Source organism: Galendromus occidentalis, unplaced genomic scaffold (assembly GCF_000255335.2).
Source record: "Galendromus occidentalis unplaced genomic scaffold, Mocc_1.1 scf7180000077029, whole genome shotgun sequence".
NCBI classification, from domain to species: domain Eukaryota; kingdom Metazoa; phylum Arthropoda; class Arachnida; order Mesostigmata; family Phytoseiidae; genus Galendromus; species Galendromus occidentalis.
This window is the reverse complement of record NW_003805018.1, coordinates 23,464-48,270: the sequence shown is the minus strand read 5'-3', so window position 1 is coordinate 48,270 and position 24,807 is coordinate 23,464. Positions and strand designations below refer to the sequence as shown.

At 52.1% G+C, this 24,807-nt stretch overlaps 3 protein-coding genes across 3 annotated transcripts in view; 2 read left to right on the top strand and 1 right to left on the bottom strand.

The window, feature by feature from the left end:
- Positions 1 to 421: 421 nt before the first annotated feature.
- On the top strand, positions 422 to 6,975 carry LOC108863822 (uncharacterized). The gene is made up of 7 exons (XM_018638443.2): positions 422 to 432; positions 783 to 1,020; positions 1,150 to 1,240; positions 1,336 to 1,529; positions 1,648 to 1,745; positions 1,852 to 2,262; positions 6,741 to 6,975. Exons 1-7 carry the CDS (start codon positions 422 to 424, stop codon positions 6,973 to 6,975), a joined length of 1,278 nt encoding a protein of 425 aa, XP_018493959.2.
- A 506-nt stretch (positions 6,976 to 7,481) lies between these two features.
- LOC100904603 (Pleckstrin homology and RUN domain containing M1) lies at positions 7,482 to 11,974 on the bottom strand. The gene is made up of 12 exons (XM_003740581.2): positions 11,718 to 11,974; positions 11,143 to 11,342; positions 10,799 to 11,007; positions 10,281 to 10,690; positions 10,045 to 10,167; positions 9,779 to 9,915; positions 9,368 to 9,623; positions 9,052 to 9,271; positions 8,675 to 8,852; positions 8,325 to 8,560; positions 8,109 to 8,221; positions 7,482 to 7,994 (listed from the first exon to the last, which is right to left on the bottom strand). The coding sequence occupies exons 2-12, from the start codon at positions 11,340 to 11,342 to the stop codon at positions 7,764 to 7,766; spliced, it is 2,313 nt and encodes a 770-aa protein (XP_003740629.1). The 5' UTR covers positions 11,718 to 11,974; the 3' UTR covers positions 7,482 to 7,763.
- Positions 11,975 to 13,942: 1,968 nt separating this feature from the next.
- SppL (signal peptide peptidase-like protein) overlaps positions 13,943 to 24,807 on the top strand; it is an 11,389-nt gene continuing 524 nt past the window's right edge. The window contains 6 exon segments of the mRNA XM_018638448.1: positions 13,943 to 14,407; positions 19,843 to 19,920; positions 22,010 to 22,104; positions 22,331 to 22,529; positions 24,321 to 24,514; positions 24,624 to 24,804. Of these exon segments, the coding sequence (XP_018493964.1) occupies positions 14,391 to 14,407; positions 19,843 to 19,920; positions 22,010 to 22,104; positions 22,331 to 22,529; positions 24,321 to 24,514; positions 24,624 to 24,804 (764 nt within the window). The 5' untranslated portion in view covers positions 13,943 to 14,390.

Sequence of the window (24,807 nt, the reverse complement as noted above, 5' to 3'; positions counted from 1 at the left end):
CCTGCCGTCAGCTGGGAGCAGAAGCACAGAAAATGTTCCAACTGTCAGAGGCAAAGTGCGAACTGCGGGCCGGTTTTCTATACCGCGATAAGAGCTTGATCGTTTCCCCTCTTCTTATCTCGGGGACTCGGCGGGATTCGTCGTGAATTGTGACCCTCGATAAAATCCGGGTTTCTGTCTATTTTCGCGAGAGGAGCGGTTGAGTGCTTGGAGTCCGTGGGGAATCACCATGGTCCTTGAGGAGATGAAGAATTTATCGACGATCACCTTGCTTGTCGAGCGTTCTGTCCATATCCGAGCGGAGGGATTCATCGATAAGCCACTCCATTAGATCGGAGGTAGACATACACAAGTTCGCTGTATTCTTTCAGAACATCTCGGGGAAGCTGAGGGCCTGCCTCTTGAAGCAGCAGGAATGATGATGCTTTTCGGGTGAGTTCGTCTTCCTGATACGATGCGAAACGATGGTTATAGAGTCAGCTTCCGAATCGGTGTATTCGGTCTTCGAGTTTAGGGAGTCCGGCTTTATCATTGCTCCCAGCTCCCCGTTCTACAGGTTTCTTTCGGGTCCCTGAACCTTCCAATATCGGAATTCGTATGCTTTCTTTGTGTCGATGTGTTTAACCCTCTAAGTGCCACCGGGAGAACTCCCGGGAGAACTGAGGGACGCCGCGTCCCTCAGTGGCACTCAATGTGTAGGTCCGGAAGAAGTGATTCAGCTCCACATTTGGACAACGGCTAGACTCCCCGGAACACTCAGGAACGGAATCTCCCTATTCCAGGATCTTCTACCTCTCGCTGGCTTCAGCCGTCTCGGCGAAGTACACTTGTCGCCAGTACAGCCCGGGTCATATTACGTGTCAGGCTCGCAATCCCCAGTGCCGGATCACTGACGATCATTCTCTGAGCTTCAGCGAGCGGCATGAGATCCTCGCGGCTCATAACCACATCCGCCGCGAGGCCGCCAAGGGTCTTCTGAGGGGATTCGGATTGCCCGAAGCAGCCAATATGAAAAAAATGGTAATTCTATAGCGACTTTCATTCACGTGAGAGGTGATCTTGGGGGGAGGGGGCTAAAGAAGGGTAAAAATCGCGATCTCGGAGTCTCTGCGGGGAAATAATTGTGACTTGAACTTGCGAACCCCGCAGGAATACGATGACGACTTGGCAAATAACGCCCAAGCTCACGTAGAGGTCTTCTGTCAGTTACATCACGACCAACCCTGGCAGCGAATCACAGGTAGAGGGGAGCCCAAGTTCATAATATTCCGCATTCTCGCCGAGATCGCCTTCCTTCCTCCTGTGAGCATCCGATGATATTCCCTCGTTTCCCAGGACTTTATCCCGACGTTGGACAAAACGTTTACATCACTGAGGTGAAGTATCAGAAGCTCCAAGAGGATTCATGGTCCAATGTTATAGAGAGCTTGTGGGGCAGGAACGAGGCCGCCTTATTGCGCGGGGGTCACTTCGGACGGGGAATGACTTTGCGCGGTTATAACCTCCACGGAACGGGGCATCTGACGCAGGTAAGTTCGTCTTCACGGCGTTCATCCTCGACATCGATCGATCACAATCGGAGCGAGGCTCCATCGTTCTTGCATGCAGTTTATCATGCCCGCTGAGGTCTTCTTCCTCCTCCGATAGCTCCTTTGGGCAGAAACCGAGAGAGTTGGCTGCGGGAAAATTATCTTTGAGAAAAACGGCGGAACGAGCGATCTAAGAACCTGCGATTACGGTGAAGGGTGAGCAATTTTGTGATCTCCGACTTCATTGCCATAACGACAGTAGGATGGAGTGTTGAGTCTACCCATCGTACTTCTGAATGCGACTAATGATAACTTTCCGTAGTGGAAATATCATCGGCTCCGAAATGTACGTCGAGGGTCCAGCGTGCAGCGCGTGTCCCGCGACCCACCCTTATTGCGATGACGCTCTCTGCTCACGAGTTCCCGCAGGCACCTTCAGCCACCCGAGAACTTCTCATCGAGCTACAGCCGGCTCTGATTACCACACCGACGTCACGCCTACAGCCTACTACGGCCCTCGACCATACCAGCAAGCCCACCCCCATCTCGATCGTAGTCCTGCACCACACGTTTGGTGGAACGCTGCGACCGTGGGGAGCTCTTATCCGCAGATCTCTCACTACAAGGCCTTCCATGTAGGCGCTGCTAGTCCAAGGGATCACCTGAGTGGCTTTGAGAAGACTTTCAACTACCAGGCTTTCACGGTGCTCCGCAGGAAGAAGCGAGGACTAAGGCGAGCTATGAGGAGCACCAAGATTGCGTGAGAGGTGTCACCAACCGGAGCATCACGTCTGAGTTGACTATTCTGGACAACACAACTTCGTGGAGCGATTCTCCCGCCTGTCCTGGTGTGTCTGTCGCAGACATGCATCTATTTGTGTATGTGCGCGCAATCGAAGCTCTGACAAGGGTATGCGGTATGACGAAGTGATTTCGGAAAGAGAGACGGCACAGAGTCTTCCTCGAGAAGGAGGGAGAACGAGCACGGGGCAGATAATTTCCATCCGTGGTGATGATGATGACCGCGAGACGAGGATCTGCTCGAGCTCGTTTACATAGAGCACTTCCCTTCGATCACTTATTCAAAAGAGAGCCTTGCTCTCCGAAGTTTGAGAACTGGCCATCTCAATCCTCGTATTCGATGTACTTGTCAAAGTTGCTGTAGGTAAGCAAAGTCGCTGGTGTATAGATAGGTCCATCAAGCTCCTAGACATTCCGCGGAGTAATCGCGTTCAAATGGGGAGTTCATCGGGTACCCTTTCTCGCTTGCTTCTGGCGCTCCTTGGGATTCCGTCTGCGCTTCATCTTACGAGCTCCCGCCTCCTGTCATTCTGCCCTACGTGAGAGTTTGATGGATGGAGGCGTTCATCGGGTGCGCAAGGAGGCCGATTCAGGCTGAATCGTCGACGATGGAACTCTAGAATCGAGCCGAGGAGTTGATATCATTATGAGTACAAAACAAAGTACAGGCTCGGTATATGGTCTAAGTCGTGTAGAAAAAATAACAGACACAATGGAGTTGTTGATGCGATGGACTTCACATAGGCTGTCACGGGAATTCGATCATACCGCAGCCCCGACTCGATTATGTAATGCCTCGGACTTTCGGTAGATGGAAACACTTTCAAAATTCACTCGTTGTACGATTGTGATTCACTGAGGGGTACCCGTGTCCGCGATTGACTTTCGTTTTGGGCTAGGCGGAGGCATCCGGAAGAAAGACCCTGTCCCGAATTCGGCCTGAACGGCTCGACTTCGCTGCCGCTGCGGCTCGGGGACGAAACTTATGTATGTCTCCTTGTGTCTAATTCGTGATGCATTTGATCAAATCTCATTTGGCTTTATACAAGGCGCATTTTCGATCATGATGCTTAGCCTCCTCAATTAAAAGCCGAGGATGCCCCTCCGCATGGCTGATAGGAGTCATTCTAGGTGAGGATCCTCGGGCACCGCACGCGTGATGTCTCCTTTGATCCAGTGTTCCGATGCGTCATGATCGAGCTCCAATGACCTCGAGCTGATCCGATCGGATTCGAACCGAGACGCGTTGATACAATCAAGTTCTCGAATACCCCAGGTCGAAAAAGGATGATATCATCGAGTGAAAAAGGTCACATAATCGAGTCGAATGGTCATAAAATCGAGTATGATGTTCTCGATAATGCAGTGCATTCCTGGAAGAATTCAATAACAAAATTAAGTTCATAATGATCCAATCATACATTCCTACGAGGGCGAACTCATCGTGTTAATGCCCTATGCCATCCAGTGCGAACGTTGATCGACCCTCAGGCCCCGGCTCAATGGATGCTCTGAGTATCGACTCGCATCTTGGGATTGTATAGGCTAGAATCGCAGAGGATTCCTATCATTGAAATCCCAATTACCGCCAGAATCGAAAGTCCAGCGTGGTGGAAGGAGTTCACCGATTGGCTAAGACCCCGCGGTCTTATTCTAGACTTCTGGCCAGCGGATCCTCCGACACACATGAAGATTCTCGAGCTTCTTGGTGGAGACAGGATCCACCATTCCCACTTGATAGGCACCTTTCAGGCTGCAGTCCCTGATTGTCCTTGATTTGAGGCTCTCGTTCCACTCCAGCTCTTCTGTCCGCAGCGACAGTATATCGCGCATCACGAGCGCGGCCGTACCCGTAGGCACAGCCAAGAGCGGTTCGCGCGAGCGCGCGGACCGAGGGAGAAGGGTTGTCGATCGCAGTAAACAACTGTCATTATCTGTACAACGCATGAGCGACCAATGCAATTTTTTCGGTGACGCGGTTTCCAACCTACAAGGATTTACTGAATCAGTGTTGGGATCGATTCGTTTTAATTCCCTCAGCTTAATCCGATGTGTATCATGTCGAACAAGGTCTCGAGCCATTGACACGCAAATCGAGACTGAGGAAACAACAAGGAGATCGAGGAGTTAAGAGGCTTGTCCCACCAATCAGAGTCTGTCGAGCGGGGACGGCAACCGTTTACGGACTCTGTAAGGCGTCGCGTCGCCAGCCTCGCTTCCCAGCTGACATTTCCTCATCATGGACGAGGTAATAATTGCTCCGGAACTCTGAAAACCTCTCTCTCTCTGGAGGTGAATTATTCTCCCAATACTCGCGAGACAGGTGCGCTTTATCCCCAGGAGCTTGGGACGTTTCTTATCAGGATTTCCGCCAGCATCATGCATCTCCCTACGTAGGAATGTGTCGGGGATCGATATTTATTCTGGGAACTGAAATCAATCCGACCGACTCGTTCAACGATTAATCGAGCGGAAAATGCTCGGATATCGATCCGTAATATCCATCTCGTCATTTTCCTTATGCCGACAGAAAGTACGAGTCGGTCCCCAGTGAGGTGATTTTTGCACCATCGGTTCCCCAGTCGAGAGGACCACCCCATCTCTGGGAGAATGAATGAAAAGCATACCGACTAAAAATCATCAGAGGATCTTTATTGCGTTCGATCCGCTCCTGAGCCAACGACTCCAGTAGTCGATATGCGTGATCGTCTCAAAATTCCATTCGCGGCTTCTGTATCGATACTCACTCCGAGGATGTGCTCTCTCGACAACGGATTTTTCGGAAGCCCTCCCATCTTAACATCTCCTAAGAGAATCATCACCGATATGGAGGCAGCGGAAAAAGCTGAATCAATTGATTCCAATCCTCCACCGGCCAGATTCCGTTCTCGACAACATTCGGAGGACTCTTCTTCCAGTCCCAGTTTTTTTTCGGCAATCCCCAGTCAGCACCGTAATTCGCTTCTATGTACGCGAGAGGTGGACAAGGTATCTGCACCAAGATGTCCAAAAAATCCGTGAGACACATATTGAAGGGACGAAATATGTATTTGTATTTTTGACCTGTCCTGGCTTGCGTCCCGCCATTCCAGGTCTGATTGGCTTCGCGGTAGAAGAAGAAAACGTCCAACTTAATCTGTTCGACAACGTCGAGAAAAGATAACTCATAACTGTCCTCGACTTTTCCGAAGACGTGGGTGAGAGCCAAATCGTGCGTGGAAAATTCTTCGATGAGAACGGGCTTATAATCCTCGATGAATATGCCGATGTCGACATCGGTCGTATAGGGAATCACGTCGCACTGCCGGAACCAGCCAAGGCAGGTTCCGGATGACAGCCAGAAAGGAATACCGTGTTTTGTGAGCAGAGTCTTCACCTTGGAAAGTAGCCCGCGAACCCTGATCCGGAAGAGCTCGGCATCGGGCCTGGAATCGCGGCCCCCGGTGCGACCAAAGAAAGCCACGGCCGACGTTCGGTTGCAGTCGATGAACTCCGATGACGGGGTGAATTGATGCATCGGGGTGAAGATTCTGATGTGGTCCAGATGCGACGCTAGGATTTCCGTTTTCGGATGAGCTCCGGTTGTCAGCGTGAATTTGAGTTTCTTCTCGCGAAGCTGGTGAAGTTTCGGCAGGGCGGAATGCCACCAGTAGTTATCAGGTCTGTCGTGAAACACAACTATATGAATCAAAATCGTAGGTCGAGCATCGTCCTGATGCTTATGCGAGCGTCGTATCAAGTAATGAGCAACGGAGTCGACGACGAGTTCCACCATCTTCGGATTGGGAACTCGCACGACTTCCACTTCGAAGCCCATGGCCAGCAGCCGTTCGCAGAACTGGGGTTCCCTCTTATTGGAGAAAGTGGATATCGTACCGAACTGGAATATCTCACCCGAGCAAAAATGCATGCATGTATCGCCAGAAGTGCCATGGTGGCTTATCGCTCCGAGATCAAGCGCGAATATCGGGAATCGCACCGAGCGAGAAACGTCGACGATATCACGAACGGTTCTCCACGAGCTTGAGCCGCTGAAGTCGCGCACGAGCTTCGCCGGAGTCCGCAGAAGACTCGCGATTAAAGATAGCTGTATCCCGAGGGCAATCAATATCAGAACCACGGTGAGACACCGTCTCACGCGTCGCTGGGAAAGTGCCCTCGCGCAGACAAACTCGACTAGTCTCAGCAATGCTTTCATGTCAGATTCATCGCGGCCTCTTCACACATGTCTTATCTTCGGAAGAATTTCGTTTGCACTTTCTGCATTCATAGTTGCTCCTCGATTGATGCGCGCGGTCTGGCGATTCGGCTCGATGGAAGGCAGAGGGAACGCCTGGACGTTGGATCGGTGACAGCGAGCACGCGGGAGCCATGTTTGTTGTGACTGTGACCCTTCCCTTCGAGTCGCAGGGAAGGGCATCCGAATCCGGCGGCCGGCGCCGTCAGAGGCTGGTTTGAGGAGCAACCATATTGGCAAAGGCGGGGCGAGCCAGCTCGTAGCAGTTTTCGAAACTCCGAATACTATCGTAGTTCCATACTTAGGGCGCAGAGACGAATATCAATCTCGAGAATCCTCGGAGTGAAGAACCGGAAAATGGCGGAGCTCTCTGCACAGCACAGAGCCCTATCGGGAATCAACTCCTAAGATCCTCGTAGCAGGGAACCAGGGAACCCTCTGTGCTGAGAGCTCCGATAATTTTCGGGTTCCGGACTCCGAGAATTTCCAGAGTCGATCCTCGACGGGGCCCTCTCAGAGAGCTCCGACAATTTTCCAAACAAGATGAGACCCGAGCGCTAGAGTGCGATGAAAGACTTTTGTTCGAGTAAGATATCGGCACGAGCGGCATTCTTATCGGCCGCGTCCGAAATAATGGATAATTGCGAATCATCGCCCCGGGTCGCACTACAGCCCGCTACGCGGTGCCTAGGACACAATGAAAACTAGAATGATTACAAAATATTTCCATCAGATTCCGAAAAGCATTTCCTGATGACACCGCCGCGGGTTTTCAGCGTACCATGGCTAATGTACACAAGCATATCCGAAATCGGTACCATCACCCTCCGTGAGATTCTTATAGTGAAACCGGAATTAAAGTCAACAGAGCTCGCTCAAGCTGCTCGTCACAAAACAAGGTTCGATTCTTAGTCTTATAATCTAGTATTACATGTATGTATGTATATGAAAATATCGTTCGGACTGTATGACTCCTGTACACACGAATGGCAACCCATGTGGGCTATTGTGATTGAAGTTGTGTGTCTCCTCGCAGATCACAGTATGGAATCATCATATAACAGAGGAGTGTCCTTCCACATTGCTCGGACCTCCCACCCGAGCCGGAGAGATGGATGAGCACACGCGCGGCAAAAATCTCCAGGGCAATCTTCATACAGGATCCCCTCACATCTTTGAGCCACTCCCTAGGATGTTTATTCCGGCAGAACGGCTTCTTGGAGCTGGCCGCTCGCTTCAGCCTCGACATTCTGATTCACGTTGTCCTCTGAAAAACGCTCCTCCTCCCGAGCTAGTTTCTCTTCGCGTAGCCGACGTCTTTCGCATTTGTTGCATGAGTTCCCGTGAGTCAGCATACACTGCCGATGGTACAGCGCAGAACACAACTCACAGAAATGAGTTTCCGCCATGTGGAAGGGGAATATCATCTGCAAATTTCCAAGGGATCGCGTTAGGATCTTTGGACGACCCGCCCAGCATAGCCCAAAAGACTCCCTTGTTGATAATGCGATTTCATTCATGAAGTTTCACCGTATATTCACCTTGGGATCGTTACAAAGCTCGCAGAAGAATCCCTTCTGCCCGCAGAGCTGACAGGACAGCACGTGTTTGCTCGCAAAGGTACATGCTTTCTCGAGAAGTCTTTGCAGGGTGCCTATAAGACGAAGCATCTGTCAAGGAGCCCAAGCTGCCGAGTCGTCTCCCCCAATCAGTGGAACAAGTTTCAGCTGCATGATCATATCGTAGTCAAAGCTCACCTGATGGGACCGACAACAAATCCGAAGTCGAATAAAGATGGACGTGCTCGTAGAGATATTCGCGGGGCCAAACCATCTTCTGGAGCTGGAGGCTGACATTGTCGGAACAGGAAAACAGGTAGAGTCTCAGGAAGCCCAACTGTCGTCTGAGGGATTGAATGGCCGCCAACTGGGGAACTACCGCGTACAGGACGGGGTTGAGCTCTCGAATGTCCATCAAAGGTTCCTGCTCGTACCTGGAAACGCGAGAACCAGCTGTCGATTGGTCAATCTACTCCCCGGGGGTCCGATGAACACTCCGAATGGGATTAGGCGGAAACCTACGGGTCTGCGATTTTGTCTAAACATACTTTAAGAGAAACATTTTGTTGAAGCGACACACAGGGTTCGCTCGTAGATCCCAGTCATGGACGACTCTGGCTGGCACAACGTGCTCCTCTGCTGGCTCGTCTTTACCCCCAGAGAAACATTCCTGACAATACAAATGTCCATCGAGTGAGCATTTCCTATATGGTCCGAAAATCATGCCTGAAATCACAAGTGCGCTTGGTTTTGTGTGTATCCTCGCAGATCACTGTATGGAGGGTAATCTTATAACAGAGGAGTCTCAGCTCAAAACGATAGCATCTCGTATCTGAAAGGATTAGATCATTTCATTCAACCCTGACAGACAGGAGGAGCAGAGCGAAGGCTGCGGAAGGAGTGAAAAACCTCGAAGTCCATTTACCGATTGAGCACTTGCAGCCAAAACACTCGAAATTCTGCTGATCCAGACCAAACTCCTTGGGAATTCGCCCGATGTTCTCCAGCAGCTCGAGCGTCCGTTCATCTTCTCGAGCCGGTTTCGGGATGACTTCGAAATCGTCATCGACTCCATCCGTCTCTCCGTCTTGGTTCGCATCGTCACTCTCGTCGCGAAGATAAGCGGCCAACGACGGCGGGTTCGCCTGCGGCATTCATGTCCGATTTTAGGTCATCTCAATTATTATCAATCTCACTCTCATCAATCAATCACTCCTCAATAATTTCTTGCTTCGACTGACCTTCGAACCGTAAACCTGAGAGAGCATGTTCGACAATTCCGGCGTGCCGACCGGTGACACGAGGGGGTTCACGGCGATGTGTTTCGTGTACGAGTTCAGAATCGAGTCGAAACTCGCCTCCTCCACGCCCTCGTCTTCATGTTTCTCTTGCGTGAGCATCCCCGTGACTCTCTCTCCACCGCCATCGTGGGTTCCGGGGTCGCTGAATGGCGAAGACCATCCCAGACTGCTTTCCACCATACCACCGGCCCAGCTCCTGAAATGAAAACTGACTTAACGAGGCAGACCATAATTTGCAGGGGAAGTATCTCTATGTATGTAACGAGCGCCTGAATGATTCATATGTGTAGCTTGAGTGATAGAAGCGAAGTTCTACGGAGGTGTGTCCCCGGGAGCTTCCAGATCACTGACCTGACCGTTTCCTCAGACCCTTCTGCTCCTTGATGCTCGACCGAGCTCGTCAGGCACTTGTCTTCGGTTCCTTCCTCCTCCTTGAGTTCCGGTTGCGGGCTGGCAACAGCTACTATAGGCTCGTCTCGTTCTTCGAGCTGGGAGACGGATAATGAAAGCATTAGCTGGAGCTTGGAGCTCTGGTGAATCATTCTCGACCTGGCTCCAAGAGCGATCTGCGAGTTCTAGATTCTCATTCGAGAGGGCTCTGATGGGGACGGACTCACTGTTCGGAAGCCTTCATCCGAATCCAGTTGTAGTTCGTTGAGCAATTGTCTGACATCTTCTGAGGCGCCGGATTGCCGGTCAGTCTCGTCGTTTTGTCTCGATTCCTCTTCCTGTCGGTTTTTCTGGAAATGGTTCGAGTGAACCGACATTTCAGTCCAATGTGATGGGCTCTGATAGCTCGATATCCTCTGACGCTCTCGCTGGGGGGAGGTACACTGGGACTGAGCGAACTAACCTCCAAGGCCTGTTCGATTTCTTGAGCGATACTCTTTGAGAGAACTAAGTCTCTGAGACTTTCTTCACATCCACGATCCCTTGCTATGGGCAGGCGATGCGAGGATACTTTTCCGGCGGAGCCTTTCTTGTTGTGCGCCGCATCGTCGCTAATAAAATAGTCGTCGACATCGACACCCCTCATCACAGGTTGTACATCCTCATCGCCGCCGTCTTTCCAAAAGCCGGATAGTAGCAGCGGTTGCTTCTGCCAGACGTTCAGCGACGCGACATTTAGAGGGAGCGAGACTTTGACGTGGCTCAGCAGTGAACTAAGGAGCCGGATCACGATAGCCACGAGCTCTGGATCTCTCAAGAAGGCAGAGGACCTGTAGAACGACGGCAACGCTTTCACATCCTGAGAGATGCATTCTGTAAAGAGTTGCATCGAAGAGATTATCTCGCTTGTCAACCGAGCACACTTAGCCCGCAGTAGCTTTTCGAATCGATCACTGCCTCCTCGGCGCATCCTCGACTCACCCACGAACGACGAGAGGGTGCCATCAGTAATCACGAGCCGAACCCAAGCTCGGCAACGTCCAACATCGGTGGTGATTTGATCCAATGAGCTCAGCGTTTGTAGATCGTCCCGATGAGTGTACAGCATCACGAGGTCCCAAAAATCCGGTTTCGGCAGCCGCGAGCCGCCGAACACGTCGCTCATCATTTTCGTTAAACGACCTTTCGAGCTAGGGAGAAAGTGAATCGCGGATCAACAAGTGACTGCGTGTCGGAAGGGAATCGTCCATCCGCACATCGAGTGTCTCTGCATCAATGCACCTGCTGCGCCGGAACCTGATTCCATACCTCGTTTGCAGACTCACCCATGGAGGAATATCGCCTCGATCACCTCACAGAAACGATTCGCTACGTCGCCCTGCGTGATTTTCCGTTCTGGATTGCGCAGCGCCTCCATTTGAACATCCTTCACGGTTGCAACCGTGTATCTGGCGAGAGTCTTGCGGAGATACACGTCCTTCACAAGATCCTGTACGCTCGGTTGTTTGAAGATATTCAGTGACATCTAGATCAGTAGATCGATGCTTTAATCTAAAGGAAGGCCGATTTGGATACATGACAGATATGGATCGCGGCAACGAACGCTCGTGACAAGATGCATGCTCGACGTGTATCATCAGAATAGACACCCGGCAGACGTAGCTCATTGCAGAAGGGACCGTTCGGATAGGTATCCGCGAATACGAGGACTGGCTCCATGGAGCTCTCGCGTGGAGATCGGTCTCAGGTGTCGGGATTTTGATTCCCCCGCTCGAGACCAGTGGCGTATGACGCTTTTTTGAGTACAATGGGATTGCGATTCGCGATGCTCCTCGCATCGAATATATTCGGACGGAAAAACTGTGAAGCAGCAGTTCTCAGCTGATCGAGACGGGAAGACTCACCATTTTGTAACTCGCGATGTCACGCCGAAGAGTACCCACATGCGCAGTTCCCCCAGATCGTCACGGAGCGAAGGACTCCTCAGTGCTAAACGGAGAACCTGGAGAACACTGAGGTACAGAGTAGTCGCGGAAGCTTTCCCCGATATGCCGCCATCCACCCAAATTAAGATCGGAATCAGCTGTCCAAGAAGAAGCGCTCGCTCTCTCTCTCTCTCCAGTGAACACACCACACACACCATCACCACCGATATATGAAAACAGAACCGCTCCTCCCCCGAAACTTACCCTTGTGGCGCCTTATTCAAATGTGTTAGAGCCGTCACGTATATTGCGACCAAGCTCATCTCGGAGTCGAACCCAAGACCGATTTCCTCTGAGCAACGGAGGATTCGACACTCATAAGAGCAGGAGCGGCATGGGGAGAGCGAGATAAGCGACTCCGGCGATGTGTCGGACAAGCCTTTTCGCTGGACACCATGAGCACGCTAGTGTAACGTTTCCGATGAAGATCTCTTATTAGCCCTAGCCACCAAAATGGCTTTCGACGTATCAAAATTCGTATTGCACATGAATGGTTGATGAGAAATCACCGAAGCCTACGAGAATTTCGACTGGGTATCCGTTACATCGGGGAGCGGACCACGCAAATTAAGAGGTAATGACGTCGATGGTCCTTGTAATACCTAGAGATTCGGGGGCTGTCGCGCGATCGCGAGTTTCGCTCTCGTTGTGATCCAGATCAGTTTGTACGGTCCCACCCTGGGGGTATCCGATTTCACGTGTTTTAAAGGGGCTAGCCGGAGCTGTCGCTGGCTCTTGAAGCTCCTCCTACGGACGCAGGATGTCCAGAGCGGTCCGTTCATCGCTGGAAGGTTTCATCAGTCCTCAGGATGTCGAGAAGTTGGTCCCCCCAAACATGACTTCGACACTCGCCACAGGATGTGACTTAATGGAACTTCTGATTTCGCAATCCGAAATTATCCGGGAGAGCTTCTGGGGAGCTTCGCGAACTTAGGTTGCCTCCCTGCGATAAGGAGTGCGTCGTCTCCGAGGATATTTCGGAGGTTCCAGTCAGAGTTCGTTTTGCTCGTCTATCTGGGAACATTCCTGCTTTATCCGTGTACTCGGAAACCCAGTTTCGGAGGGGATAAGCCGAGCACCTAGGAGATTGAGCGCGGACAGGCTATTCGTAGCACCACGTCAAAGAATAAGAAAAGCGCTCCTGGGATACGTGGATCTCTTGTGAATTTTTTTTCGTCGGCAGGTTCGGTTCATCTGCTATCCACTCCAAGCCGACTCATGCTCTGACGGGTTCGCCGTAGAATTTAGCCGAAGAACGAGGCAAGTCGAGATTTGAATTCCGAGCATACGCTCTGGGGAGGGGAAGGAGAATTCCAATGGCACCTCATGGCATGCGGTACCATTGAGCGACGAATGGTCGCCGGGGAGCGGGGGCGCCGATTTATTCTCTACGCGGCTGACGGTGTTGCCTCCCTACCGGATCGCGCAGGAAACAGGATTCAGGGTCAGACACACGGGCCATAGAACACCATCAAATACTCTCGCCGACCATTTTCGACACTGAAAGCTCTGCCGCGAACCTGTGGCAGGGAATTCGCAATGACCCCGAGCCCATCAGGCATGAGCGCTCCCGCCTGCGAAGACGTTCTCGAGGTGTGGAGATGATAGGGGAACAATCATGGGAGCCAGAGCTCCATGAGCGTGACTTTCTATGGGTTCGACAAGTCCGTAGCGTCGAGACTCGTCCCTCGCAACCCTTCGGAAAAGAGAGGGCACCGGAGGAGCATTTCCGCAACTCGTCCCCACCACAAAGCAGAGATCATCGGCACCCGGCGGTGGAACGTCGTCTGTTTTCGCTAGAGCAGGAGCTTCAGGCCAGAGTCCCTCACCCTTGCCCGGCTCGTCATTCCGGCAGAACGTATTCTCGAGATCCTAAATTCTTATGGTCATCGGGCGGGCAATGCGAGTAAGTCTAGAAAATGACGGAGCTGAGATCGGAGGCCGCCGCTGCTGCTCGGCTGTGGCAGCGTTGCCGCCATCGCCGCCGCCGCCGCAGCAACCGCCGCGGCTGCTTCCCGACCCGAGGGGAGAGGCTGCGGCAGCGGCTACGTCGGCTGCAGCCGCTGCTGAGGAGCACCACCACCACCAGGGCCTGGATAGACATAGTGTGCTGCTGCGAGAGAAGCTGTTCGGTGGAAGCTGCTGCTGCCGCAACCGTTGCTGCATGAGGACTGGCCAGGACTATCTGAGTGTTTCCTGGGGCCGACTCTGAGTCGCTCAGTGTGGGAAGCCTCAGTAGGCCCAATAAGAGCGGAAAACGCTGGCGCAGCGGAGCGTTTGCGATCGACTTCGGAGCAAGGGCCACACAACGAGCTCTTCAGAGGAGTTTCCACCGTCGAAGCCATCGCCGTCGTCCCCGGGCGGACCAGGATGGGGCTCCCGTTGCGATTATTCTCTTACTGAGGTCCGGATATCGCCGATAATCATCGACCGTGGCGAATCACCAGCTGATATCTCTCGCGCTTGATGTACAGCTCTAGCTGCAAGAGTATTCATCAGCTTGTTCCTCCGCAGTCGCCAGCCTCGGTGTGTGCTTGTGGGTGTTCCTGAAGTGAACTTGATTGGAAATCCTCAGAGGAGCCTTGAAAATGAACGAATACCAATGGTAAGCGAATCTAGTGGCTCTGTCTCGGAAGCTGTGTGAAGAGTCGACGCTCGGGACGTCTCTGGGGAAGCATAGTAGGCGGCTCTGATACAGGGTTACCGGGATCATTGTTGATTCGATATCACCGGGGATCCAGAGTCTGACGTTTCTCATCTGCGTACGGATCGAATTCCGCTCCGAGGAAGAATCCCATTCCCCTCCCTCATAGGACCATTATGCTTGCTTCATTTACTCAAGCTCGCAGAGGGGCACTCACATAAACACACATAATTCGGCATCACGAAAGCATCTCAGTGCAGATGACAGTGGGCCACTGAACTCAGAAAGGAAGGTTTGAGGATTGACCCACGGATCAGCCTGATAGTTTACATTCGGAGCGAGTGCTCCGAGTGACAAGAGGGAACTGATGCGAAATCGAAAGCGTCCTTCGAGCTGGAGTGCGACTCAGACAATTCGAAACTCTCTATCGGGATCGACGACGAGCCGGAGCCCCGTGGAAGATCCGGAAGCTCCAAGTGGGTTATCCGACAAACACTTCATCCGTTGCAACAGGGAGAGAATCGGTTCAGCGCCGGGAAAACGAGAGCATGGGAAGGACAAGAACAATCAGATGTGATTGACTCGGAGACGGGTCATTTTACTCCGTGTCAAAATAAACCATTCACAGACGGCAGGAAGGCATGCCTTCGGCGAATGGGGATGCTCCTTCTGAGTAAAGTTCGGGCATAATTTGTTCATTGACAAACCCCGAATCGTCGGATTTGAGAAACAGAAACTAGTGAGCTGGAGCTGCTGATGCGACGAATAACCCCTCGGGTCGTCGTCCCAGGCAAGGAGCTGGGTGATTCGGACTGGGACTCTTTGTCTAGCTACGGGTCTCACTCGAAGTCGAATCTTTGAGATCTTTCTCTTCGGCGGGAGCGTGTAGGCGAGAGTGCGGCGAAGTGCTAAGTAGCGTCGGCGACTTGTCGCGAGGCTGTCCTCACGGCGAGATCCTTGGAATCGCTTCCCTAGGCTTCAGAATCATCATCTGCCCCGGAGGCCCGAATTCCCCACTGGTTGCCCGATTGGAAATGAATCCGGAAAACATCGCCGCAGCCTTCGACTATTTCGGCTTTCCGGCTCAAACAACTCACTGTCCGAGCCGAATAACACTAGGAAGGGCTTTCGGAGGGGCATACCAGCTCTGATCCCACCTCATCTATTTGCGTCATCTCAGTGTCCGAACAGGAGGTGTGAGAAGAGTTTATCAAGCTATGGCGGCATATGCAGCAGAATCACCGCCACTACTAAAGTCATTCGCATCATATGAGCGTAGCACGGGAAGCAGCCCGTGGTCGGTTTTCGTTCGCTTCCTGAATTCTGGCGGAAGACCGAGCGCCGGCTTCAGTGGGGACACCGCAAGCCGCCGATGATGTCGGTGTTCACATCCGAGCGGAATGCTTCACGAACGCCGGCCCAGACCGGACCGGCAAGTGCGGACTCCACACAGATTCGCAATCGGTCAAGTTCGGTCCTGTCGAAGTAAGGAGTGAACTCTGGGGACCAGAATTCTGGAGTGACTTCTGTGGATAGGGGCAGAGGATCTCCTTGTGAAACCTGGCCAGAATCCGGAGAGGAAGTCAAAGATCGAGACGACCGCCTCCGGAATTACAGGGAACGATCGGCTTGCACCGGGGTGATGTAGCGTGTTGTCGAAATGAGGAATTCCCAAATCGACCAAATACGAGCTTGCACATAATCTCAAATGATGCTTGAGCATTGGGGAACACCCTCGGACAGGGAATGGGAGTCTTTCTCTAGTTCATCATTCGATCTCGGGACGTTGAAGAATTTACCACGATGGGAACGTTCACAAATTAGGTTTGCATTTCTCGGGCTATCCGCTGGAGCAGCATAGTGCAGCAGTATCCAAAGTTCGCCACTCGCAGAAGCCTGGGGCGGCTCAGAGTTCGACAAGTAACCCCAGCTCTTCCCTCGAGAAACATTCCCGGTCGGGATTCGGAACTATTTTTTGGGTGATTTTGGGGAATTCTGGGCTTATCGAGGAATGACTTTCGAAATGATCGCGATTTACCGATGCGACTCCCGCTGACGACGGCTGATGACTAGATGCTGGCCGCTCCGTCAGACTGTTGGCGGCTCGTGTGTCGGAGTCAAAGCCGATATCACCGGGCACACGCTATCCACCAAGCTATCCAGAGTGGCCGATTGGAACCAAGTAAGATTTCTTACTGACTGGCCGCTGTCGTTCGACAATTGTGTCCGGGCGGCCATCCGGCCCCAATATGCTGCCGTCAGCGCGAGGGTCGCTGGATGGCAGGAGGCATGGTTTTTCCAATTAACGGAGCGAAAGATGTAGGAATGGATTCCCGAGATGATCGACTCACCGAGCGCGCTCTCGAAGGATCGGTCCAGGATCAGATTTTCGGTAGCCCACGGAGTTCGAAGTTGTCAGATTCGCTGAGATTGGAGTTGAATAAGATTGAAATCGACTTTGATGAAATCATGCCGGACAACAGAACGAGAGCTCTCGTCTCTCACTCGTCATGGTTGGGTCTTGTGTTTGTAGAGCAAACTTGCAATAGAAATTAAGCATTCGTCCCGATTGTGTCCCGCAATGTGGTCTGCGGGTGATCTGTTACTGGGAAACACTGCCTTGGAGTCTACGACGTTGACCGACGAGCCTTAGATGCTTGATAGGGCTCGTTGTGGGCTCGCTCGATTTCGAATTCTCTGGGCCTTTCCTCATCTTTCCTCCGGAAGGAAAACGCCGCCGCGTGATCGCCATCGTCCTCTTCAGCTTCCTCTTAGAGACGCGTCAGATTGAAGCATTGGCTAAGCGTAGGTCATAGAAGCGATGAGTGGGAAAGGGGGGAATGTTTGTCAGCGAACGGGGCTCTCGCCCCGGAGAGAACAGGGAGAATTAGGGTCAGGAACCGAAAAAATGGTAGATGCAGAAACGAGGGAGGAGACTCATAGAAGAATCGGGAACACAACCGTTGTTCATCCTCAAGACAAGAGAACCGTAGATAGTTTCATGGCCATGAAACGAAGAACTCACAAGATGAACCCCTCGGTAACGCTGAGTCGATTCGCCCCGCAACGCCCTCGGCGTACTTGTTCGGGCCCTCCCTGGAGCGCCCAAGTCGTAGCACTTAGCTAGAGCCCTTTCTTGCAAGCTCCAGAAGATTCCAACTCCTCCGATGGGCGACGGACGGGTAGACACCGTTGCGTGGCGTTGAATGCCGAATGCGGTCCGGCTGACTCCAATCGCAGTGGTTCCGTTCACGGAAAAAATGTGCGACTGATCTTCCCCAAGAGAACACAATGGCCGATGAATTTACTGCGATCTGAATAATGCTGGATGTCCGGTCGGTGGCGCCAGACTCCGTGGCCTCGCGGGCAGGGTTCGAAATATTCCGCGAATCGGCGTCTTTTACTAAGCCAGTCCACTCGCTACAGAGCAGCCTTATTCATTCGAAAACTAATAGCGACTCCGAAATCATGAATCGTTCTCAGGCAGAAATGAATCGAAGTGATTTATCTCCGGTAGTTTCCACCATGATCTGAACTGGGCTGCCAATGATCCCGCTCTTATGCGTGGTCGCTAGCGCTGCAGCGGCCGTTCCGAAGAGACTCGAGCGCTGCTCAGCGCGAAATCCAGCGTCCCGAGAAACTCGCCCGCTGAAACAGAGCGAGAAGAGTTCGGCTTGGATGAATGCTTCCTTCTGTTGCCTCGCGCCCTCCGCCTCTTCTTCAACATCTTGTCCATCCTTCGCTGTCGCTGCTCTCTGGTCTTGAAGTTTTACTTCGACGGTCGCAGTAATAAAAAAAAGAGTAGTGACTTCGCCGCCGCCGCCGCCCCTGCAGCACCACCTCCGGTGAACGGAACGTCCAACGCGAGGGTCACAATTTTCCGCGACCAAGCCGGTAGAGACGAATTCGGCTACGATCCTGGCATTTACTGTCATCAGATCCTACCGTTGGTTCGGGATCTGAATTAAGTCAGGCCGAGAACACGGAGCACGGGGGTATCCGAGAGCGGGGTAGGCGATCGCCACATTCCCTCCAGTATTCCGACTGCCTGAATTTTCCATGTTCAAGCTGACCTCAGGCATAGATCCGCTTCTCCCTCGATGCATCGACCGTCTCTCCCCCTCTTAGGAGATTCCTGGGTTCGCACCAGACGCGGAGACTGACAACTCGGCACACTTGCGCCCCCGCCCTGTAAGAGCATGCGAAGCTCCGATTCTCTGCCCTGGAAACGAAAACTGCTCGGTTTTCTTGTTATGGTTCGCCCAATGAGGGGGGGGGGGAGTTCTCGACGCAGCATTCTCCCGCTTTCGGAAAGATTCTTCATGCTTTGAACTTTTCTCCATTATGCGGACTTCTGAACGGATCCATGGACGATTCTGGAATTCTTCCCGTGAATATCTGAGCATCTAGTCGTATCCAACGCCGGGAATCCGCATGATCTCGTCGGAAAGCTCGCTCGATCACTGATTCCAGCCGGAACAGAAGAATCCGAGATCGGTTCCGGATAAAAATTGGTCCGATCGGCCTACGGAGCTCTACAGAATGCTTGCATGCTCTCGAGCTCCAGAAACCAAGGGATTCGGATCAGTGCGCCGAATGGAGTTTCTCCTCCGCGTTAAACAACGCCGGGTGCGGGGGGCTCCGCGCTCCTCGGCCGGGAGCGATCGCAGAGGGGGCTCAGCGATTCACCAGCTATGATCTCATGCAGCATGTCGATCCAAAACCGACATTTCGGCCCCTTTTAACAGGTTCTAAGCGCTCTCGGCACCGCCCTCAACTACAGGCGAAGATTCGAGTGATGCGCGTAGCGAGTCTATGGGGCATCCATCTCTGAATATCATCAATCAGCTGAACGACTGGTAACTTCTTGACCAAGACAGAACTCCGCCTCTCGCCTTCCGCAGGGGCGGGATCAGCGATTCTGCGTCCGATTTGATTCAGCTAGAGTCTCGAAGACGACATCCATCGTTGGATGATTCCTCCATTCGCTGCCTCCAGGGGCTATCCCCCTCGATTCCAATGAGCTTTCCGACCTGACCGCGCAACTTCTCAAGGAGGGGAGGCTTCGACCATCCCGGATGCTCAACAATACAGCCCGGCCGATTCCTCCCGGATCGATCAATATCTTACCAGAGTCTCTCTACATCCCAAAGAGTGTAGATATAATCAAACCCTCGCCGTTCAGAGCTGAGTGAGAGTTTCCTTGGGGGTGTGGACTCCTCGAAAGCGAAATAATTGTTCCGAGATTTGATGAATCGGAAATCTGAGGAATTTGCGGCTGTGTGCAAAGCCGAATAGCTACCAGAGCAGATCTAAAATCGCATGAAGAATGCTCATTCGGGGCGAGTTCTATCCGAATCATAACATAAACTCAAGTGTACCTATTTCGCTTTCAGGGCGTATTCCTTGGTGGACTCCAGTCGAGTTTCAACTTTCCTCATTTCGATTCTGCTCATTGTCTACGGGAGTTTTCGGTGAGTTGAGAAATAAATATCATTACCTCTCATAATCCTTCAGGCCCGAGCTCCGTGCGATCCTACGAGGCTGTGGTCCCTGATGCTCTCACGCGGCTGCGTGAGACATTGCTGTCGAAAGTTCATTCGCATGGAATTGAAGAATCGTTCATACGGCCGGATGAGTGCGTTTGACTCAATCGCGTTGGTAGCTGATGCAAGACCGATTTGACTTCTGTCTTTTCACTTAACCGTCGAATCAGAAGTTCTCTGAGAACGAAATCAAAGATTCGCAGACTCGGTCGTGGTCGTTGACAGAGGTTTCCCGAAAATAGACTTGGTTATATCCAATCATTCCCGTACTAGTCCCATCCGACTCTTCGGAAACTCCCGAGACGCATCACGGGGAACGGGAGGCTGAAAGGCTACGGGAACCGAAATCATCCAGAAAAAAGTAACAGGTTGCTGATGAAACGACTGGTTTCGTCGACAGGTCTGGTATTCGGTCGGCTCGTCGCATAGTTCGACACTTGCAGTACCAATTCGGCGGGCGCACGAGATCGACTCGCTTTCGAGTCGTTGCTCATCCTTTCAACGTCCCTTGACGAGTCAATGAGTCGTACGATCAGCGATGGTCGGCCAATGGAGAAGCCAAACACTCCTCGGGATTCAAAACTACTCCAGGCTGCATCCGCTTCTGTCATTCGCCTCCGAGGTACTGATGCATCGAGCAATGGGGCTGGAGCCGGCTTTAAGATCAGTCGAGAAACGTATCGACATACCGGGGCCCGAATATCGCTGCGCCAGCTCCCCGGCGATCTATTGGCGACCGCTGCACGTGACCCTGTGTATTGAATGCAGTTTGATATGAAGGGAATTCGATGATTGATGGGTTCCCGGAGTTTGCAGCTCCGCAGTCGAGCAGGATCGCATGAATGGGACCCGGACTCAAATCAGTAGAGCCCGTGGCTTCATGCCCTATGAAATCCGGATGAATGCATGTAAACACGCCCTGAAAGAGGGCCGATATATGCATTGAAAAAAGGATATGCTCACAAAAAATGAGGAGCTTTGTGCAGCTTTTATGATACTTTTTGAGATTTACTCAATCCTGTTTGATACAGGCACAATTTAATTGTTCCTACAATAGACAATGAGATGCATCTTCAAATTTTCAAACGTAAAACTCTGACGACGGTCGCTGAGAAGGTGCTTCAAACTAGAGAAGCTGCTTTCAATATCAACCGACGTGATCGGTGCGTACTTGAAGCAGGCAGTCTCCGACGGGTCGCGGCTCGCGGCCAGTGAGACGATCCGGGGAGCTGCGCCCTGAAGTACGTCCGAAATACCCTTCAGAATGCTGAAGCCTCTATCACGAATCACAACCGCATCGCATTTCCTGCGGGCCGAATCCCCAACATCACCGGGTGTTCTCTTGAGATCTTTCTCAAGCGCCCCCAACATGTCCACGCTTTCTACCAGAGACGGTCCCTTCGTTTCCAGTTTCTCAATGGCATACGGGAGCTCTCCTAAGTTTGCTATTATAAAAGCGAGATAGTCCCTTACAGAGGGCCCCCTCAGAGAGGGTCAGAGAAACCGCCGAGGAGAAACTCTCAGCTCACAAGTACGGAGGTACCTCGTTGAACCTCCTCAAGTCAGGTGGTTCGGAGAAGTTTGGGCATCATTGAGCCGTAAGGATCCGGGCATACAGCACATGTGGCGATAGTGTCTAGGTCTGGGTTCCACAAGTTGTTCCACCACGGGATCCACAGGGGAATCCCTCGACAGTCCCGTAGTGTGGTCGAGATGAATTGCATCCGCGACTTTTCGTTCCGACAATCAGATGCACGGAGAGCATCCGGGCGGAGCACCAAATCCTCAAATAGCGGATGAACGCCGAGAGCGCTCCGTGAAACCCTATGATTTCTGTGAATTCTGAGGGTTCTCGCCCGGGAAGCATGGCTTCAGTCGTTTAGGGTTCGGAACGGACACGAGGGTCTGTCTGTATCCGTGCCCGAATCGCGGGATGACGTGTGAAGGCCCGCTCATGGTTGAACGACGTAGCCCTATCTCACTCAGGAATCTCACATCCGTTGAATTTTTCTTCCAGATCTCTCAACATGGAACAGGAAGCTAAGCTCAGGGAGAAAGAAGCCCGGTGCAATCTGCTGAGGGAGGGCGAAAAAGGTCCATCTGATTCCAACAGTAAGCTAATTATGCGTATAGAATTGTTGTCCCTCTTCGGGAGAGACGAACCCGGCTTCTGTAGGGTTGGGGATTCGTGCTCTCCGGGGGCCGTAACTTCTGCGAAGGAACCGAAGATCTTGAGGGTCGAGGCAAGGATCGGGAGTCTGAACTCCAGCCTTCTGCATCGCCCCGGGTTTGGACGAACTCTCGCCCGATGCCCCTAATCATTCCCCGTGCTTTCCAGATGTTCAAACCCTGGACACAATGCAGGCCTTGTGTCTACCGTTGGGAGCGAGTGTCTCATTGCTTGTGATGTTCTTCTTTTTCGACTCGATGCAGATGCTTTTCGCAGTGGCTACTGCCGTCGTGGCAACGGTGGCCCTAGCATTTCTTCTTCTCCCCATGTGCCAGTACATCATTAGACCATGTTCCAATGGACAAAAGTAAGTCGACTAAGAGTAGCTGTCCAGCAATCGCGCGATCGTTTCCGACGACATCCCATAGGAAGCTCCGGCAGCATGATAAAACAATTATTGAGTAGACCTCCGTCAGTCGAAGTGGGTTCTGCAGAAAATCAAAAGCCTTCCATCGCTCGGCCTCAGTGCCGGCAGGAAAGGACGCGCATAGGTTCGGTTAAACCGTGTGAGGAAGGGTTTCGAGAACCTCGATATTTGAATCATCCCTAAGTGAGCACTAGCTCTGCGGATTTTCGTCGTCGCGCGTCGGACTGTCACAGTCCGTATATCGGACCCTGACAAAAATGAACGAATGCAATAGAAGTGCTCCACGCTGCACACTTTCGTTTTGCGGCGGTTGCGAACTGCGTGCAAAGCGTTGCAATCGTGCTCCCTCTCCCTCCTCGATGTAGATTGATGAGTTCAAAACTAGCAAAATCTTCGGGGAAGGAACTCTGTCGCACTTCGATGAAATTACGATTGAGAATCACACCCTCGACCCTGTGTAGACTTATCGCTCATGTAAGATGCTAATAGTGTTGCTTTAGAAGAACGCTCGATCCCTTCATAGGGCGTCCATAAGGATGTGTCGGAGAGTTGGAGCAGATAGCGGTTTTTCGTCACTATACACGAACTGGGTTGTGGAGTGTTGTCGGAACGGCTTTGCGACATTTATCAATGCTAGTATTCTTGCTCTTGGAACCATGGAATAAGAGGCTGCTACCCCCTCGATTCTAAGGATTATTTGTTCAAAGGAGGGTATTCGAAATATTGGCAAGCGTGATTCCCACGATCGTTGCCATTCGTCGAAACAACAACGCTATCATTCGAGATTCTAGAATCCACTCGCTGGTCGAGTCCCAAGTAGGTTTTGCGAGAACCCGCAAAATTCTTCAGAGAACCGCGGTTCTCGACTGCGACTCCATGCGCTTGCTTGCGATTTCTGATAGACGCCGCATGTTGAGCTTGAATCGCGCAATTGCTGTGATTCTAGAAACCGAGGTTCCTCGCGAAGCCTTGTGATAACTGAGGAAGCACCCGCGTCTTTCTATTCGGGAGACATAGAACTCGAACCGAGGACAGGGCCCTATATCCGGTGTGCTATGCGGAGGACGCAGTCCCGCGTCAGAAAAAGTTGTTCCAAAACGGTTTCTCCCAGAGAAAATGTTCCTCCTCCGAAATTCGGCTTCCCCATTGGACTTGGCGGCGCGGCAGCGAAATTGATTGGCGAATTGAAACAATAGTTCAATCGATTGTACAAGGATACGATCAGCCAACCAATTCGCCTAGTAAAACCGTTTCTGAAAACGGGCTTCTCCTCGGCGTCGATTTCGACAAATGATGGGAAGATTCATTCGAGAGACAGAATCGCGTGTTCCTATGAACGCGGCGTCTGGGCAGCATCTCCCCGAGTCGCAGCGGTATTGAAGCGCTCAACGAGGCAAGCGCATTCTATTCTGATGCGAATTCGCTACATCTCATTGGGATCCTCCGCCAAATGTCGTTGATCGCGCCTGAAAACAAAGTCTGCTCGCATATTCAATGCGAGCAGTCTTCGCCGGGGGAGACATTCCCTCCTAGGAACAAAAGTCATCCGGCCGACGGTCCCTCACGCGCCCATTCCTGAGCACTCCATGGGAAGAGCTTTCGATTTCATAGACAGATGTTCTGAGCTTGATCCAAGGGCTCTGGATATCCGCGGCCGCAGCATCTGTTATGAAATCTATCCGCGGTGACTTCGACGCATCTCAACCGTGAGTTTTCTGTATCTCTTTCCAGAGTTTCACTGGGGATCTGCGGGCGATTCACGGCAGCTGAAATGGTGTCCTTCGCATTATCTTTGGGCATCGTCTGCGTCTGGGTTCTCACGGGTCATTGGTTGCTGATGGACGCTATGGGTATGGGACTCTGCGTCGCCTTCATTGCGTTCGTCCGCCTGCCTTCTCTGAAAGTGTCGACGCTGCTCCTCACCGGTAAGTGGCTCAGAACGTGTCGAGGACATTATTGTGGGTGACGTTCAATGTTCAATGATAATGAGACAACGATACTTATTCAATGTAACTATTTTCATTCCGTATCCAGGACTCTTGATCTACGACGTGTTTTGGGTGTTTTTCTCGTCCTATATTTTCAATGCGAACGTTATGGTGAAAGTCGCTACGAGACCCGCGGACAATCCAGTGGGCGCACTTTCTCGAAAACTCCACATAACTGCCCAAAATGAAGGCCCCAAGCTGTCTCTTCCTGGAAAACTCGTTTTTCCATC